General features: G+C 47.4%; 1 protein-coding gene across 5 annotated transcripts in view; it reads right to left on the bottom strand.

Annotated features, from left to right (window-relative positions):
* The window catches only part of scaper (S-phase cyclin A-associated protein in the ER), a 106,899-nt gene that overhangs the window by 81,273 nt on the left and 9,444 nt on the right, over window positions 1-16,182 (bottom strand). For all 5 annotated transcript variants that reach the window (XM_048256212.1, XM_048256213.1, XM_048256215.1 and 2 more), the window contains exons 3-7: window positions 11,850-11,926; window positions 9,841-10,020; window positions 2,590-2,690; window positions 1,625-1,741; window positions 202-323 (exon numbers count right to left, since the gene is read on the bottom strand). In XM_048256212.1, the coding sequence (XP_048112169.1) occupies window positions 202-323; window positions 1,625-1,741; window positions 2,590-2,690; window positions 9,841-10,020; window positions 11,850-11,926 (597 nt within the window). The remainder of the gene's footprint in view (window positions 1-201; window positions 324-1,624; window positions 1,742-2,589; window positions 2,691-9,840; window positions 10,021-11,849; window positions 11,927-16,182) is intronic.

Raw genomic sequence — 16,182 nt, 5'->3', positions numbered from 1 at the left:
TAAAACGGAAGCCTTGTGGGGCCAACTATGATGCTGATAATGGAACTCTCTTGAAAGGGTCTATAGAGTCATCAGAAGCAGGTACTGCATCTCCATGCAACTGACGTTCAGAATCTGAGCCTTGTGAAGGGATGATTAGCATTGCAAAGCAGTGAGCAGGTGGTGTTCGCATGACCAGCGGACGTTGGCTGTGGGGCTCACCTTGCTTCTCTGCAGCACAGGTGACGCTCTGGCCGGATATGGGGAGGGACTGGGAGGACTTGACCCGGTCAGCCCAGCTCAGGCCCGTGTGGGACAGACGGGCCAGTGTCGGAGGGGGACCCCTGTGGGAATCACACACACCTCAGTGTCAAGGCTGCTGCACTTATGTTGAATGATGCAACACAGCTGCTGGGTTAACAGTAAAGACATGCACACCGACCGCCTATTCTAGTACAGAGCACACACACACACACACACACACACACACACACCTCAACCCGCACAGAGCACTGTACATTAATTCAAACAGTGCAACCCAACACAAACGACCTGCGTCCATCTATCTCTCTGGAGCCCGTGAGCTCACAGCAGCAGAGGGCCAGAGGGCGGCTCCTAACTGACTGTGACAGGCTGGTGAGTCTGGATCGAGCATGTCACAAACACACATCCACCTACATCTGACAGTTCCTGCTCCTCTCTCTCTTTCTTCCTCCCTTCCTCTCTTCCTCTCCCTCCCTCTCTTTATCTCTCACTCCCTCTCTATCTATCTCCCCCCCTCTCTCTCTCTCCTCCTCCTCCTCCTCTATCCCTGCCTGCCTGCACCGGATATCTCGGGGCAAACGGGCCCTCCATCTTGATCAATATCCATTTCCTGCGGCATCCGATTACAGAGTAATGCAGATATTGAGCCCATGCTTCAGCAGTCTTTAACCACACTTAGCATCTGCATCTGCAGCCGCGCTCCGCCTGCCTGGGCCGCGGGGAAGCCAGGCCGTGGAGAGAGATGGAGTGGGAGAGAACAAAATCACATTAGAACCAACGCTTCACCATAGGAGATCGAAAGCCACACACACACACACACACACACACACACACACACACACACACACACACACACACACACACCAAGTCACCCCACCGCCAGACAATACGCCCATTGTGAAACGGTAGTCTGGGCTTGTGGCGTATCATATCTTCTATTGATTCCTTAATTTAGGCATTCAAAGCCCTGGTAATCTAATGAGCAATTGTGTTTCCTTTACTCTACCAGTAAAGGCTAATGGCTGGAGACGAAAACAAGCGTTAATGTGGATGGGAGTGAGAGTGTTATCGCAGACAGCATTAATGGCTTAAGGAAACAAGCCGTCAGGTCCACTTTTAGTGAGCCTCATGCTGAAGGAGTGTGTGTGTGTGTGTGTGTGTCGGCGTCTCGAATTGGCATCTGAAATCCACAGCAAAAGACACCATGATGTCATTTCAAAGACCCGGGCAGAAGGGTATGTTCTGTTCGGCCAGCTCGTGATGATGGAACAAAAATATTGAATGGGCCTCGGAGTGCGAGTGGTCAGCAAAGAGCTGTTGATATGGCAGCCACACTGGGACGGCTGGCGTGAGACGCACAAAGTGGCCCAGGTGGACGTACCCGAAGTTGAGGGAGCGCCGGGCATTGGGTGAGGGCACCATGCGGTCAGCAGAGGGGCTGGGCATGACGTGACGACCAGGAGACATCTTGCGGACTTCCCAGGCCAGTGACGTGGGTCTGGAGGCAAATGTTAAATATTTTACAGTGTTTCACATACAAGTTTCAAAAAGCAAAATGTAATGCAATTCTGTTATTTGATATTGTTATTTTTACTGCAGGAGTTGTGTTTACAAAAGAAAAGTACAATATATCATAATACAACAACAAGAACACACTACAAAAGGTGGAAATCTAAAACTCAGAAATTGTTTATTGGTATTCAACTTGAAGAAATGTAAGGACTGTTTTTCATTCCCAATTATGGTGTTGTATTTGGTTGCAAAAAAGCACTATTCAAACAAAAGGTTCAGGTTTAAGCCGATCAATACCAACAGTCTGTTTTGAAAAACGTACAAATTGGGCGGCAACTTAAAAGCTTGGACTTTTTTTTTTGTTTAATACCTTAATCAATTTACGGGTGTTGTGGCCATTCAGTCATTCGCTTAAAGAGGGAGCCAATACCTAGCCGGATCACCTTGAATTACAGCCTTGGTATTGATCGGCCTAGTGTGAGACCAGAGAGGCCACTTCCCCTACTGGTGCGGGGTGGGGTGGGGGGTCTTGCCACCACTGGAAGCCGTTAGCGGTGACAGCTGGATCCTCCAGGTGGGGCACACAACCAAACACTCGCACTAAAAAAGGAGTAGTTCAGAACCTGGTTCTGAACCTGGAATGACTCTCTGGTTCAGATAGCTTTGAAAAGTAAAAACACAAGCTGCCCTACGCTAATAATGGGGGTGATCTAACCAAAATGCCTCAACATCATACGATGATGATATACTAACCTAATAATTATAATATTATAATATAATATTGAGTGTGTGAGTGTAAGTGTGTGTGTGTGTGTGTTTTTCGTGTGGATCTACCTGTTTTGAGCATCTGTCTTCTCCAGCTTCTCCTGGAGCTGAATCCAGTCGATGAGCGCTTTGAAGTCACGCACATAGTTATCCAGCATCATCAGCACCTCCTGGAAGACACAAAACCCAGGTTATGGGAGTCACGCACATAGTTATCCAGCATCATCAGCACCTCCTGGGAGACACAAAACCCAGGTTATGGGAGTCACGCACATAGTTATCCAGCATCATCAGCACCTCCTGGGAGACACAAAACCCAGGTTATGGGATCTACATGACAACTGGACAAGGTGACACTGGTTGTATATATGTTTGTGCTACTATGATCAAAGACTTAAATGAATATACTGTATATTGAACCACCTTGGGCCCAGTACGATCAACCATACAGAACGCAAAACACAATGTGAAGCTTTCCTTTTTTTCATTAAAAAAATAATTCATATGTCCTCAAATAACTGCAATAATCTGTGTGGGTCTACCATCATTCACACTAGAATTACAGACTGTGTGTGTGTGTGTGTGTGTGTGTGTGTGTGTGTGTGTGTGTGTGTGTTTGGAGTGTCGTGGTCTGGTGGCTGTGTTTCAGCAGCAGGGCTGTCCTCTGAGACCAGCCCCCAGAGTCTTGGTGGAGCCGCAGGGCCCCAGAGCACCTCAGGGGCTCCAGTAACCCAACACCCGCCGCCTCAGACCCCCCCTCTTCACACACACACACACACACACACACACACACACACACACACACACACACACACACACACACACACACACACACAGGATGGGCATCTGGGCAGGGTCACAATCACTGGAGCACATCTCACCCCTCCGCCAGAAAACCACTCCGCTGACAAAAGGGGACCGAGGCAGCACAAAAGAGTCCAGAGGGCAAAGGAGAGAGAGACACAGACAAGAGAGAAGAAAGAAGACCAAGGAAGGAAAGAGAAAGAAAAAAAAGAAAGAGAGAAAGAGAGAGAGAGAGAGAGAGAGAGAGAGAGAGAGAGAGAGAGAGAGAGAGAGAGAGAGCAAGAGCTGAGCCGGAGATCAACAACAACACAGCCCTGCTGCTCCCCCCTCTGGGCCCCTCACAAGAGGTGCGGGCTGAATTACCCCAAGGACAGGGGCCCCAAATACATCTGATTGGCTTGTAATCATTTCGACTTACTGGCATAGGGAGCGAGGCGGGTGACGGCACACCATTGTCCACCTGATACCCAATCTCGGGGCACAGGCACCCGAGGGAATCCCCGCGCCCTGGCTGGCACAGACCCGTCCGTGCCAACCAGCCTGTTGTGGCTCCAGCAGCCTAGCCCCCCTGGCAGAGCCTGCCCACACTGCCCACACGGAGGGTACTGGGAACCATGGCAGGGGAAACGATACTTTGCCTTCTGGGTGGTAACTGGTAAGACAGCAGATTTGATTGTAGGTGACATTATGTGAGAAGAAAAGGGCTAATTTCCAGCTCAGTCCAGCCGGAGTGTGAAGTAGGGGCGGGATGGATTGAGGTAGGGACAGGGGGGTGGTGTGTGTGTGTGTGTGTGTGAATGTGAGTGTGTGTGTGTGTGTGTGTGTGTGTGTGTGAATGTGTGTGTGTGTGTGTGGCAAGGCGTGCGTGTGTGTGTGTGTGCGTGTGAATGTGTGCGTGTGTGTGTGTGTGCGTGTGAATGTGTGCGTGTGTGTGTGTGTGAAGGAGAAAGAGTGAATGAATAAGAAAGAATGAATAAGAATGAATAAGAGAGAATGACGGAGGAAGAGAGTGAGTGAGTGAGTGAGTGAGTGAGAGAGAGAGTGTGTGAGTGTGTGAGTGTGTGTGTGTGTGTGTGTGTGTGTGTGTGTGTGTGTGTGTGTGTGTGTGTGTGTGTGGGGGGGGGTGTTGCCGTGGAGGAGTGAGCGACAGGGCCGAAATGCTGTGAAACAGACGTGTGTGTGTGATGGATGGGGAGTGAGGAGGGAGTGGTAATTGAGAGTAAAGCTCGGCGATGCATTTAGTTAATAGAGGAGTCAGGCCAGTGAAAGATGTGTGCAGGGGGGCTGCAGGCTGATTAGGGGCTGGTTAACAGGCTTGGGCCCTGGGCAGCAGAAGCCAGCACTCGCTCCTCTGCTGATGAACGGCCACAACGCTCAAGTGAGATGCCACACAGGAGATGGACTGTGTGTGTGTGCGGGGTGTGTGTGTGTGTGTGTGTGTGTGTGTAAGAAAGAGAGAAAGAAAGACAAAGATGGGACACAAGCACACATGTACAGGCACAGTGGCTAAAGCAAGTCTACACCCTGCAGTTGAAATAGCACATTTGTTTTTGCAACATAAAAAGATCATGTCGAACCTTGATTTAACATGAAATTTTCCACTGGACAGTTGACAGCGGAGTGTAGACTAAATCTACATATATGCATTTTGCAGACTCTTCATTCATAATATGCTCCAGGACATGGTGTAAAAGTAGGGGAAATGACATCGCAGCCAGTTCAAACTAAACACTGGACTTAAAAAGCCTTTGAGCCATGGAAGCTGGGCACCAACCCAGACAAGCTTCTGGTGAGCCATTCTCTCCGAACCCTCCAAGAAAAAACAACTTTCCAACCGCCACATTTTTCTTCAAAGCAGCGAGGGAGGAAAGAGCAAAAGAAAAACAGAAATAAAGCACGCTGGACAAGAGTTATCTTTGCCCGCGCCGCGTCGCGCTGGAACGCGGGACTTTTCGCCAGCGGTTCTCTGGCCGCGGTCGAGGCGGCGGAGAAGGAAAGCGGCCGGGCCTCCTCCGCAACCCACCGGTCGCTCGGGCGGCATAAATCAGCGCGCGGGACTGGAACAAACGCCTGATAAGAACTAATTAGGCCTCTGGGCGGCGGGTTAAAGATGTGGGCGGGATTCAAATATGGGCATAAATCAGCTGAGCTCAGCGCCGTGAGACCCCGAGAGAAGCCCAACACGCACTGACTCACACAGGCACCAACACACACACACACACACACACACACACAGGGTCCATCCTAGCCTTGAATGCTGTGAGTGTGGGACAGGTGAGGCAGTCCTATTACACCTCATTTATCCCCATATTACCCAAAACTAGTACTGCTAACAAACCTGCCATTCCTGTTTAACATTGGTTATCCTGTGGTATCATATAGTTCATAATAAACTGGTAAAATAGGATGACTACATTAAAATCACCAGAAATAGCCAACCCGACTCAATCAGACATTCAAAAAGGAAAATAAAGTTGTCCAAAACGAGACTGATGTTGGGGGTGAAACAGAGTGTGTATGACCAACAGGGACCTGATACAGGAAGACTACAGTGTGAACAGGAGGACTCTCTGCCAGGACACGGCTACTGGTGCTTCTGCTGTTGTGTGGGAGCAGTCGTGTGTGTGTGTGTGTGTGTGTGTGTGTGTGTGTGTGTGTGTGTGTGTGTGTGTGTGTGTGTGTGTGTAGACAGGCTGGATTTACACTGCTCCAGGGGATGGGCGTGCGCCAGCTCCCATCACTCAGCTGGCCCAGTGCATTGTGGGTGTCAGAACGACGCCAGGCGGGGACCTGCACGGCCCACTGGGGTCGTTACTGCTGGGGTCAGGAGACAAGAGCAGGGAATCAGGGACTTGTGTCTGCGATAAGAACAGGAGCCAAGGGAATCTCTCAGCGAGATAGTGTACATACGCTCACAGGTCTCCCTTTCCACACACACACAGCAGAGATCTTGGCCTCTCAGAAGTATGAGTGCACACACACGCACACACACACTAGAGATCTCTGTCCATCATACAGTACACACACACACATACACATACACGCAATGAGCCGGATGACTTTACACGTCCCCTGCTGTCAGCACGGCAACCGCAGGGCCCAAGCACGCTCAGTGGAGCTCACCGCAGGCACTGGGCACTGGGCAACAGCGTGTTCAGCAGAACTCTGCCCTACACGCCGATCAATACGCCTCAGGCCAACGACCACACGCCAGCACACACACACACACACACACACACACACAGTCATATGCACGATGATGCACACACACAACAGTCCCACACACACACACACGCACAGCAGTATTCATCCCAGCCCAAATACTCACGGCAACAACTAACACTCGCCACACTCTTACACAAAACACATACAGTACCCACACACACACACACACACACACACACACACACACACACACACACAGAGCAGTGTTAACCGCGGCTTGCTCTGCCAGGGTAAACAGTGGCTCAGCGGGAGCAGAAGCCAAACCAGAGAGCCCAGTCAGAGGAGACATGAGCCTCCAGGTAGCCAGAGAACAGCCCAGGATCCACAGTGGAAGGACGCGGCGTAGGTGAGGCGAGGTCTCCTGAAACACTCCTCAGAAACATAAATAGTGAGATGAATTGAAACCATGTACAGTACGTACAGAGGACGCGGCCCAGAGGACAGAGAAGGAGCTCAAAGGTTTGACTGTGTGTGCAGACGGCAGAGGCTCCTCCACACGGGGCCAGCGATCCTGCCTAATGTGCCTCTCCTCCTGCCTAACGTGCCTCTCTCGTCCTGCCTAACGTGCCTCACCTCCTGCTGCCTAACATGCCTCACCTCCTGCTGCCTAACATGCCTCACCTCCTGCTGCCTAACATGCCTCTCCTCCTGCCTAACGTGCCTCCTCTCCTCCTGCCTAACGTGCCTCACCTCCTACTGCCTAACGTGCCTCACCTCCTCCTGCCTAACGTGCCTCTCTCGTCCTGCCTAACGCTCCTCTCGTCCTGCCTAACGTGCGTCTCGTCCTGCCTAACGTGCCTCCTCTCCTCCTGCCTAACGTGCCTCCTCTCCTCCAGCCTAACGTGCCTCCTCTCCTCCTGCCTAACGTGCCTCACCTCCTGCCTAACGTGCCTCACCTCCTGCCTAACGTGCCTCACCTCCCTGCCTGACCGTGCGGTTTCTCCTCCTTCTAACGGCCCTGCCTAAAGTGCCTCTCGGCCCTGTTTAACGAGCCTCCTCGGCCCTGCCTAATCTGCCTCTCGGCCCTGCCTAATCGGCAGCCTCTCCTCCTCCTGCCTAACGTGCCTCTCCTCCTCCTGCCTAACGTGCCTCTCCTCCTGCCAGACAAAATAGCCAGCATGCTCCCACCACCTCTCCCTCTTTTCCACACACACACACATACACACTCTCGCTATGACTCACTCGCGGACAAAAACACACTCACTCACGCTCACACTCTTGCACACACACATCCACTGTTTACATGTGGTCATCAATCTCGTCTCCCCTCAGGATGGCCCGAGAGGGCGTCTAGTGATAATTCTCTCACCAGCACACCTTCAAAGGCCTTTCTGACATAAACCAGAAAACAACAAGAATGTGAGAGAGTCAGAGAGAGAGAGAGAGAGAGAGAGAGAGAGAGAGACAGACAGACAGACAGAAAGAGAGAAAGAAAGAGAGAGACAGGGAGAGACACAGAGAGAGAGAGAGAGAAAGAGAGAGAGAGAGACAGACAGACAGACAGAAAAAGAGAAAGAAAGAGAGAGACAGGGAGAGACACAGAGAGAGAGAGAGACAGACAGAAAGAGAGAAAGAAGAGAGAGAGAGACAGACAGACAGAAAGAGAGAGACAGGAGAGACACAGAGAGAGAGACAGAGAGAGAGAGAGAGAGAGACAGACAGACAGAAAGAGAGAGACAGGGAGAGACAGGAGAGAGAGAGAGAGAGAGAGAGAGACAGACAGACAGACAGACAGACAGACAGAAAGAGAGAAAGAAAGAGAGAGACAGGGAGAGACACACGGAGAGAGAGAGAGACACAGAGAGAGAGAGAGAGAGAGAGAGAGACAGACAGACACAGACAGACAGACAGAAAGAGAGAAAGAAAGAGAGAGACAGGGGAGAGAGAGAGAGAGAGACAGACAGACAGAAAGAGAGAGAGAGAGGAGAGAGAGAGAGAGAGAGAGGGTGCCAGTGTTTTCAGTGTGCCAGCGTTAATCAACTCTTTAGCTCCCTCTAGTGGTCATCATGATGCATAATGGGAAGCAGAGTTTCTAAACTTTGGCAAGGTGAAGCCTTTGGATTCTTTGGATAAGAAAATACCTCCGTGACGAGGACGATGATTAAAGACCAAGAAACATTCTCGTACTACATAACTGTAATACCCACGGCCTCAGCAAAGGTCAACAGAAAACCAGACAAAGAATTGTTCTATTTCTACTTGGAGAAAAAAAATCCTTGACAGCATGTTCCACTGCCTTGTCAGATTGGCTGAAGACGGAAGATGTAAAACGGCTGAATTTAATGCACATACCGCACGCACAATCACACACACAAACACAGCAAATCCACTGACCCAGCGGTAGGATTGATCCGTGAACATGACAAAAATGACACTATCAAATACCACTAATAACAGGATTTGTGCAGGATTTGGTAACAACCAAAGAACTGAGAAATAAAGTGCTATGTAGTAATAGTCACTCATTTACTAAATGGAACCCAACTATGAAATCCCTCAGATGTAAACAGAGGTGATAAGCAAAATTAACTAAATTAAAGATCTTTAGTTTATACAACTAGAAACTAGGGTCAGATAATTATTATAGAATCAAACTTTCACACATGTTTTTCTTCAATGAGAGCAAAGAAGATACATGAAGATACATGATGTTACAGAAAAATATAGAAAATGTGCACAACTGTGCAATATTACGTTTTATTCTCCTTTCAATTAATTGGCATATACAGTAATGCCCTGTGTATTAGCCACATTGTGTATAAACTTGCAGTGTTTTATGCACATTAAAAAAAAAAAAAACATGTATTAACCACACCTGTGAATTCACTGCAGTGCCACAATAGACCAATGAATTAGAATCAGTTTGTGCTTTAATCATAAAGAAGAATGAAGAAAACAAATGCATTCCCATGTATAGCCCACCACAAAGTATTAACCTCATAGATCAAGAATGTTTGCAAAATCAATGTATAAACATTGGTTAATAGTCAGGAAATAACAGAAATCTTACTGGACGTTACTTCTGCTTCAGGAAGGGTTTATTGAAAGCCCAGACCTTCCAGAATGTGGTCATACCGCCTGGCTTTCAGAGAGCCAAAGACAGAGCTACAAACCTGCGCGGACAACTTCAAGAACTCAAATGACCAGTGACCAGCCCCAGAGAGAAATGCAAATGGCCTAAAGCAAGCCTACAGGGATAGTAGAAAATGACCAAAACTGCATACAGTGTTTGTGTGTGTGTGTGTGTGTGTGTGTGTGTGTGTGTGTGTCACGGGCAGGGAGGTGTGTCACCTTGCACTCCACCACACTCTGGTCAGACTCGCAGGTGACGTAGATCTCATCGACTGCACGGCGTAGGTTGTCGAACAGGAAGGCCCAGTAGCGAGCACGCAGGTCCACCTTCCGCGGCTGCCGGGTCTTGGTGGGGCTCTTCTCCGAGCCTTTCTCCGGCAGCACCCCACCCCCGCTACCCTACAAGGACAGAGTGAGAGAAGAGCAGAAAAGAGGGGGGGAAAGAAGAGGAAAGAAAGAAAGAAAGAAAGAAAGAAAGAAAGATTGTTGTGGTTGGATTTACCATCGCATAGGCTACATATAGAACAGTGAGGCTGAGTCAGTGTGAATGTGGGTGTATGTGAGTGAGTGGAGAATTTTGCTGTTGTTGTTGTTGACACAATCCATCCTGTCTTGACAAATATATCAGCCCCTCATGAAACAAGAGCATCACATGCAACCACCACAACCACTTTAAACACTGGGATAATTAGACCAAGTTTAAAAAGTAAATAAATAAAATAAAAAAAACTAAACATAACAGTACATATAGATGAAAAAAGAAGGTTTCATGCACTGCTGTTCCCCCCACTCACTCACAGACACACATGGCAAAGCCCTCACAGGTACACAATATGTGGGTCTTATACTGTTGTTCTCCAGGAAAAAAAGAGAGAAAATCAGATCATGATTGAGGAGTGCTTTGCAAGGCGGCAATATGCCAGCGGTGACCATGACTGTAACACTATGGGTGTGGGTGAAAGAGAGAAAGAATGTGAGACAGGGGGAGAGGTAGAGACAATTGACAAGAAACACAAACACTGACAGATAAATATAAAAGAAGACAAATATGAGCAAGAGAGAGAGATTGAGAGAAAGAAAGAAAGAAAGAAAGAAAGAAAGAAAGAAAGAAAGAGAGAGAGAGAGAGAGAGAGAGAAAAAGATGGAGTGAGATTGAGAGAGAGAATTGAGAGAGAGGGAGAGAGAGATTGAAAGAGAAAGAGATGGAGAGAGAGAGAGAGAGAGAGAGAGATTTTGAGAGAGAGAGAGAGACAGAGAAAGAGAGCGAGGGAGAGGGAGAGGGAGAGAGAGAGAGAGAGAGAGAGAGAGAGAGAGTCCATGGCTGGCTGGCTGGCCGGCCCACTGAGGGATCGTTTGTCAGCAGTCGATAACATGAATCAATGTCCATTTGGTGTGCGGAGCTGCAGCTAAAGAGGGTTTCAGCACATGAAAACAGCACATGAACGATGGCTGGGGGGGAAACGTCCTCACACAAACAGGACTCATTCAGTATCAGCACACACACATACAAATACAACAACAATTTCAACTGGACACCACAGAAACAGAAACAGAATCCCTGCCCAGAACAGAAACAACTACATGAGTTTCAGGTCCAACCTCCATTTTGCTTGTATTATTAGCATTTGAAATATATTTCAGAGCAGTAAAAATTAATCCATCTTAGTGTAGGTAGTTGTTTTTTTTAATTATTTTGATGTCTCCAATGTGTAGCTGAGAACATTCAAGACAACATGGATGTCGGAGGCTCCATTTTATTTTCTGGGTATATGGCTGATTATTTCACAACATACTGTATTTTGATGCTCTCAAAGCCATCTGCATCCAGCAATAGGTAGGTCTCTAACTCCCCCTAGTGGTACAACATTTGTATCCCTCTTAGCCTTCACTTCCTCTTGCAGTTTCTTCATTTATTCATCTCCAGGTGGCTGCAGTTCTGTTAAATATTCTGTTTGAAGACTGAGCTTCCTATAATTCATGCACATTTGTGATCGTTTCAGGCAATTTTATACATTTTGCAAATTTTTTTTTAGGGCCTATGCAAATACAAATGCTAGAAAAAATAGAATCCCTACAAAAGTTAGAAAACTACATCTGTACTACAAAAAAAAATCTTCATGATTTTCTATTCTAAACCCGTGTACTTTATTGCTGACCACACAATGGTGCGGGGCTGACTTAAATAAACAGAAGTTGCACAGAGCACACAAGCAGACACAAACACACACCTGCTTTTTGTTCCTATGTTGACCAGTGATGAGCCTCTGAGTTCTTGCATTGCTGTTGGTCTGAGTTTTTGATTTTCCTGTAGAACAGAACACAGAGAGAGATAGAGAGGGGGGGGGGGGCGGACAAACACAGAATGTTCATGAGAAACAAACTGAACCAAAACATCACAGGCATATAAGCTTGAGGGCAGGAGCCTGTACAGCAGAGAGAGAGAGAGAGAGAGAGAAAAAAAAAGAGAGAGAGAGAGAGAGAGAGCGAGAAAGAAAAAGAAAGAAAGAAAGAAAGAAAGAAAGAGAAAGAGAGAAGGGCAGAGAGAGAAGGAGAGCGAGAGAACTCTTCAGAGCGATGTGTCACAGCCCTACGGCAACACTTCAGCCTCAAATAAACTGCACAGTAAGAGCAGTTCACAGCGTAGGCAGCTGGCCATGCAGCAGAGCAGAGCAGAGCGGAGCCCCCTCTCAGCCACATACTATAAGGGCACGTCTCTACTCCCAACCCCCAGACACGAGCGCCTTTCAGTGGTACATGCTCTCTACCCAACCCGGCCTATGAAAGGAGCTTAAGCGGACAGCGGCTCAATCACAATCTCACTTTTGTTGTTGCTGTTGTTTATGTTGTGCTAAAAAAGAGGGAACAAAGCGTGGCCGTGGCCATCTAAAAATACCCGACTAATACAGGCAACATGGGACTACATCCACTAAGAAATTTACTAATGTCCAAATCTGGGGTAAGAACCTGGATGCCGCCATAGAACAAAGCTGCTTAGACATGGCTCTAATTTTGATCTTGAATATCGGCAATTTGACTTTCCGACAAGCAGAATAATGCATAATGCATTTGGAAAACTGAGACAAGATTGAAATTGGTTTGAGAAGACTTGATGAGGTCAACAGATTTTCATAAAAGTGCTGATTTGTTATTCTGTTAATCAATGTAGCATGGCCGGAGTCTATGTTAATGAGCCACTTGTCCTAAGTGCTCTTATTGGCTTATTTTCCCATTCAGCACAGCTGCAGATGAGATCAAGGCAGTCTGGGGCATCTCAGGAGAAGGGAAGTCCTATGTGTACAAAATAATATCAACAGACTTAGGTTTCAGAGCAGAGCCAGTCAGGCATAGCAGGGAAGGGAAGCTTGCAGCATCGTAGTACTGCAGTGTTGGGTTTGTGTGTCAGGCCCTGTAGGCTTTGTTGACAGTGCAACGCTCCCTCCAATCCAACCCCCCCGTCCTGAAATCTGGCTTCCTCGGAGTCTGAGGCCCTGCGTGTCAACTGCGCCCTGTGGCGTGCGTCAAACTGCAGCCGCGTGGCCCGGTGTTAAATTCACACAGACAGGGGAGCTCATCGATTCCCCCTCCATCTGATCCGCCACCCAGGAGGACCAGCTGGTCCATTAGCTGCCGTTCCAACTACCCGAGCCCCCAGTGTCCCGCCCACCCCCCTCCCAGCTGAGCTCGGGCCAGGAGAGAGCCCTGCACTGGGCAGAAAACTAGCCAGCCCATATCTACACCCCAGGGACAGGGCAGTGACCCTTTAATATGACCCGAAAGTGTCTCAGAAGGTCTGAGGGAGCTGAATTTTAATTGAATACTACTTGTTTTTTTAATTATTCATATGTAATTTAGAAAAGTTTGATAATGTAATGTCCTGTCTGATAATCAACTCGGTATTGCTTCATATTTAGCACCTCAACTTCATATGGGATGCGTCATACACTGTGCCTGCTTCAGGGGGCATTGTTCCCACCTATTTTGGCCTACTATAAAAGTTCACTGTCTCATAAGCTTCCTCTTGTAGAGTTGATAGTCCTATTGCAGCACACCTGATTCAGCACATCAGGTGCCTAAAGAGCATTTGAATTTCCCCTTGGGGATCAATAAAGTATGTATGTATCTATCTATCTATCTATCTATCTATCTATCTCTATCTATCTATGTATCTATCTATCTATCTATCTATCTGAACAGGTCAAAGGTGGGCATGTGGGGACGAAAGGCAAGATGTCAATGTGTTAATGGAAAAGGCAACGTGACATGTTAAAAGTAGTGGCAAGCTATTAATACTTCAGGCCATAGTGGGCCAAAGTAACATTATTACCACATTCATGATGGAGCAGAAAAGATGAACCATTTACTGCCCCCCCCCCCCCCCCCACTCTGTCTGTTTCTCTCACTCTGAAGAGGACTGTTGATGTTTGTTATCGAGACCAATCTGTGAGTGGAGAGGACTGTTCTGTTTCTGACAGGCCAGACGCCCACTGAAGAGCCCAAAGCTGCCAGATGCAGCTCACTCGAAACCACTCATCTAAGCTCACCACAAACATGCACACACGCACACACACACACACACGTGTAAAAGCGTACACAGACAGGCGTATAAGTGCGCACGTGCAAACACACACACACACACACACACACACACACACACACACGCGCACACGCACACGCACACACACACACACCCTTACCCTCATTGTCCACAGAGCTTTGAAGTTAACAAGTATATGTGTGTGTGAGCGACAGTTGTTTTTTTATCTTCCGCATCTAAAACTGTTGCATGTGCACCAAGCAGACCATAGGAGTGCAGAAGAGATGCAACCTGTATGGGTTCCCCTGGGGTTCCACGATGGTCATATGTGGGGAACGTCAGGCAAAAAGTCAAATTCATTTCAGCCGATTACTAAACAAAAAATAAACTAGATGTACCGCAGAGCGGTACAAAATATGACCGCCGCCGAGTCCAGCACATTTTTTCCACAAAAAGAAATCACGCTGAAAGGCCTATATGATTCTAACTGTCTCACTAAATTGCATTATCCACACTCAATTCTCACTGGTATCTGCTAGACAACAAGTACCAAAACATGATTAGTTCATAGATTACACATGTAAAATTCATTTTATACAACCCCACCTCCATCTTGCCTGTTTATAATTCTGAGAAATTTTTGATTGTTTTGTTATGTTTATGTTATGTGTGTGTGTGTGTGTGTGTGTGTGTGTGTGTGTGTGTGTGTGTGTGTGTGTGCTTGTGTTTGTGCTCATCATGTGCCTGTGCATGCAAGCGCACATATGTCTACTGTGTGAGTATGTGTCATAATGTGATGATTACTGTGAATGTATGTGTGTGTGTGTGTGTGTGTGTGTGTGTATCTGTTTGTGCACATGTGTGCACATGAAATGGGTTAACATGACCCCTGGAGGCAAACATATCGGAAAAAATGGTCATCCTAGGCCCTACAGTTCTCAAGATATTCACAGAGAATTGTGTCTGCCCTACCCTCCTTTCGGGGTCCAGTCCAGCGGGGGCTACAGATCAAAACTAAAAAAAATGACGGTTCCATGCTATCCATGTGGGGGTACATGCCCACCAAGTTTCGGTACCCGGTCTTTCAGTGTCCCGGAATCCTTGTTGGTGTATGTCACTAGATGTACACATAAATTATTTTATTGTAAGGCCCCCCATGAACGAAAGTACTCAAAACTTGGCATGCATTCGAGGGTGTCATAATGATCCTACACTTTTAATTTCGTGCAGTTTTGACCTTGTCAGCCAGAGATATTGTAATGAAAACACCAATTTTTTTTTTTTTTTAATTTTTAACTAGGTGGGCTTATACATGAAATAAGTGGTAATGGGATGGGTTGACATGCCCCTTAAGACCAACATACATAAAAAAAGATGGACCTCCTGGGCCCCTACGGTTCTCGAGATATTCACAGAAAACTGTCTCCGCCACCTACAGGCCAGTTGGTGTATAGTAACATAAATTAATTTATTGTGTGGCCCCCATGAACGGAATTCCAGAAAACTTGGCGTGCATACAGAGGGTGTCATAATGATCATACACTTCCAATTTCGTTGCAGTTTTGACTATGTTAGGTCACAGATACCTTCAATTACAACACCTCATTTTTCCTTTTTTGTGTTTAACTAGGTGGCGCTATACATGAAATGAGTGGTTATGGAATGGGTTGACATGGCCCCTTGAGATCACCATACAAAAAAAAAAAAGGTCCTCCTAAACCCTACGGTTTTCGAGATATTCACAGAAAACTGTGTCTGCCCTACCCTCCTTTCGGGGGTCCAGTCAAGCGGGGGGGTTACAGATCAAAACGAAAAACGATGGTTCCATGCTATCCATGTGGGGTTACATGCCCACCAAGTTTCGTGTACCCCGGTCTTTCAGTGTCCCGGGACTCATTGACGGAAATTTGGGCATGCGAAAAAGAAAAAAAGAAAAAGAAAAAATAAATAAAAAAATATATGACTAAACCTATATGACCGCCGCTTCGCTGCGCGGCGGTCATAATAACACCTTGACTGTCTTGCTG

This window comes from Alosa alosa, chromosome 11 (genome assembly GCF_017589495.1).
Source record: "Alosa alosa isolate M-15738 ecotype Scorff River chromosome 11, AALO_Geno_1.1, whole genome shotgun sequence".
Classification (NCBI taxonomy): domain Eukaryota; kingdom Metazoa; phylum Chordata; class Actinopteri; order Clupeiformes; family Clupeidae; genus Alosa; species Alosa alosa.
This window is presented reverse-complemented; position numbering and strand designations above follow the sequence as displayed.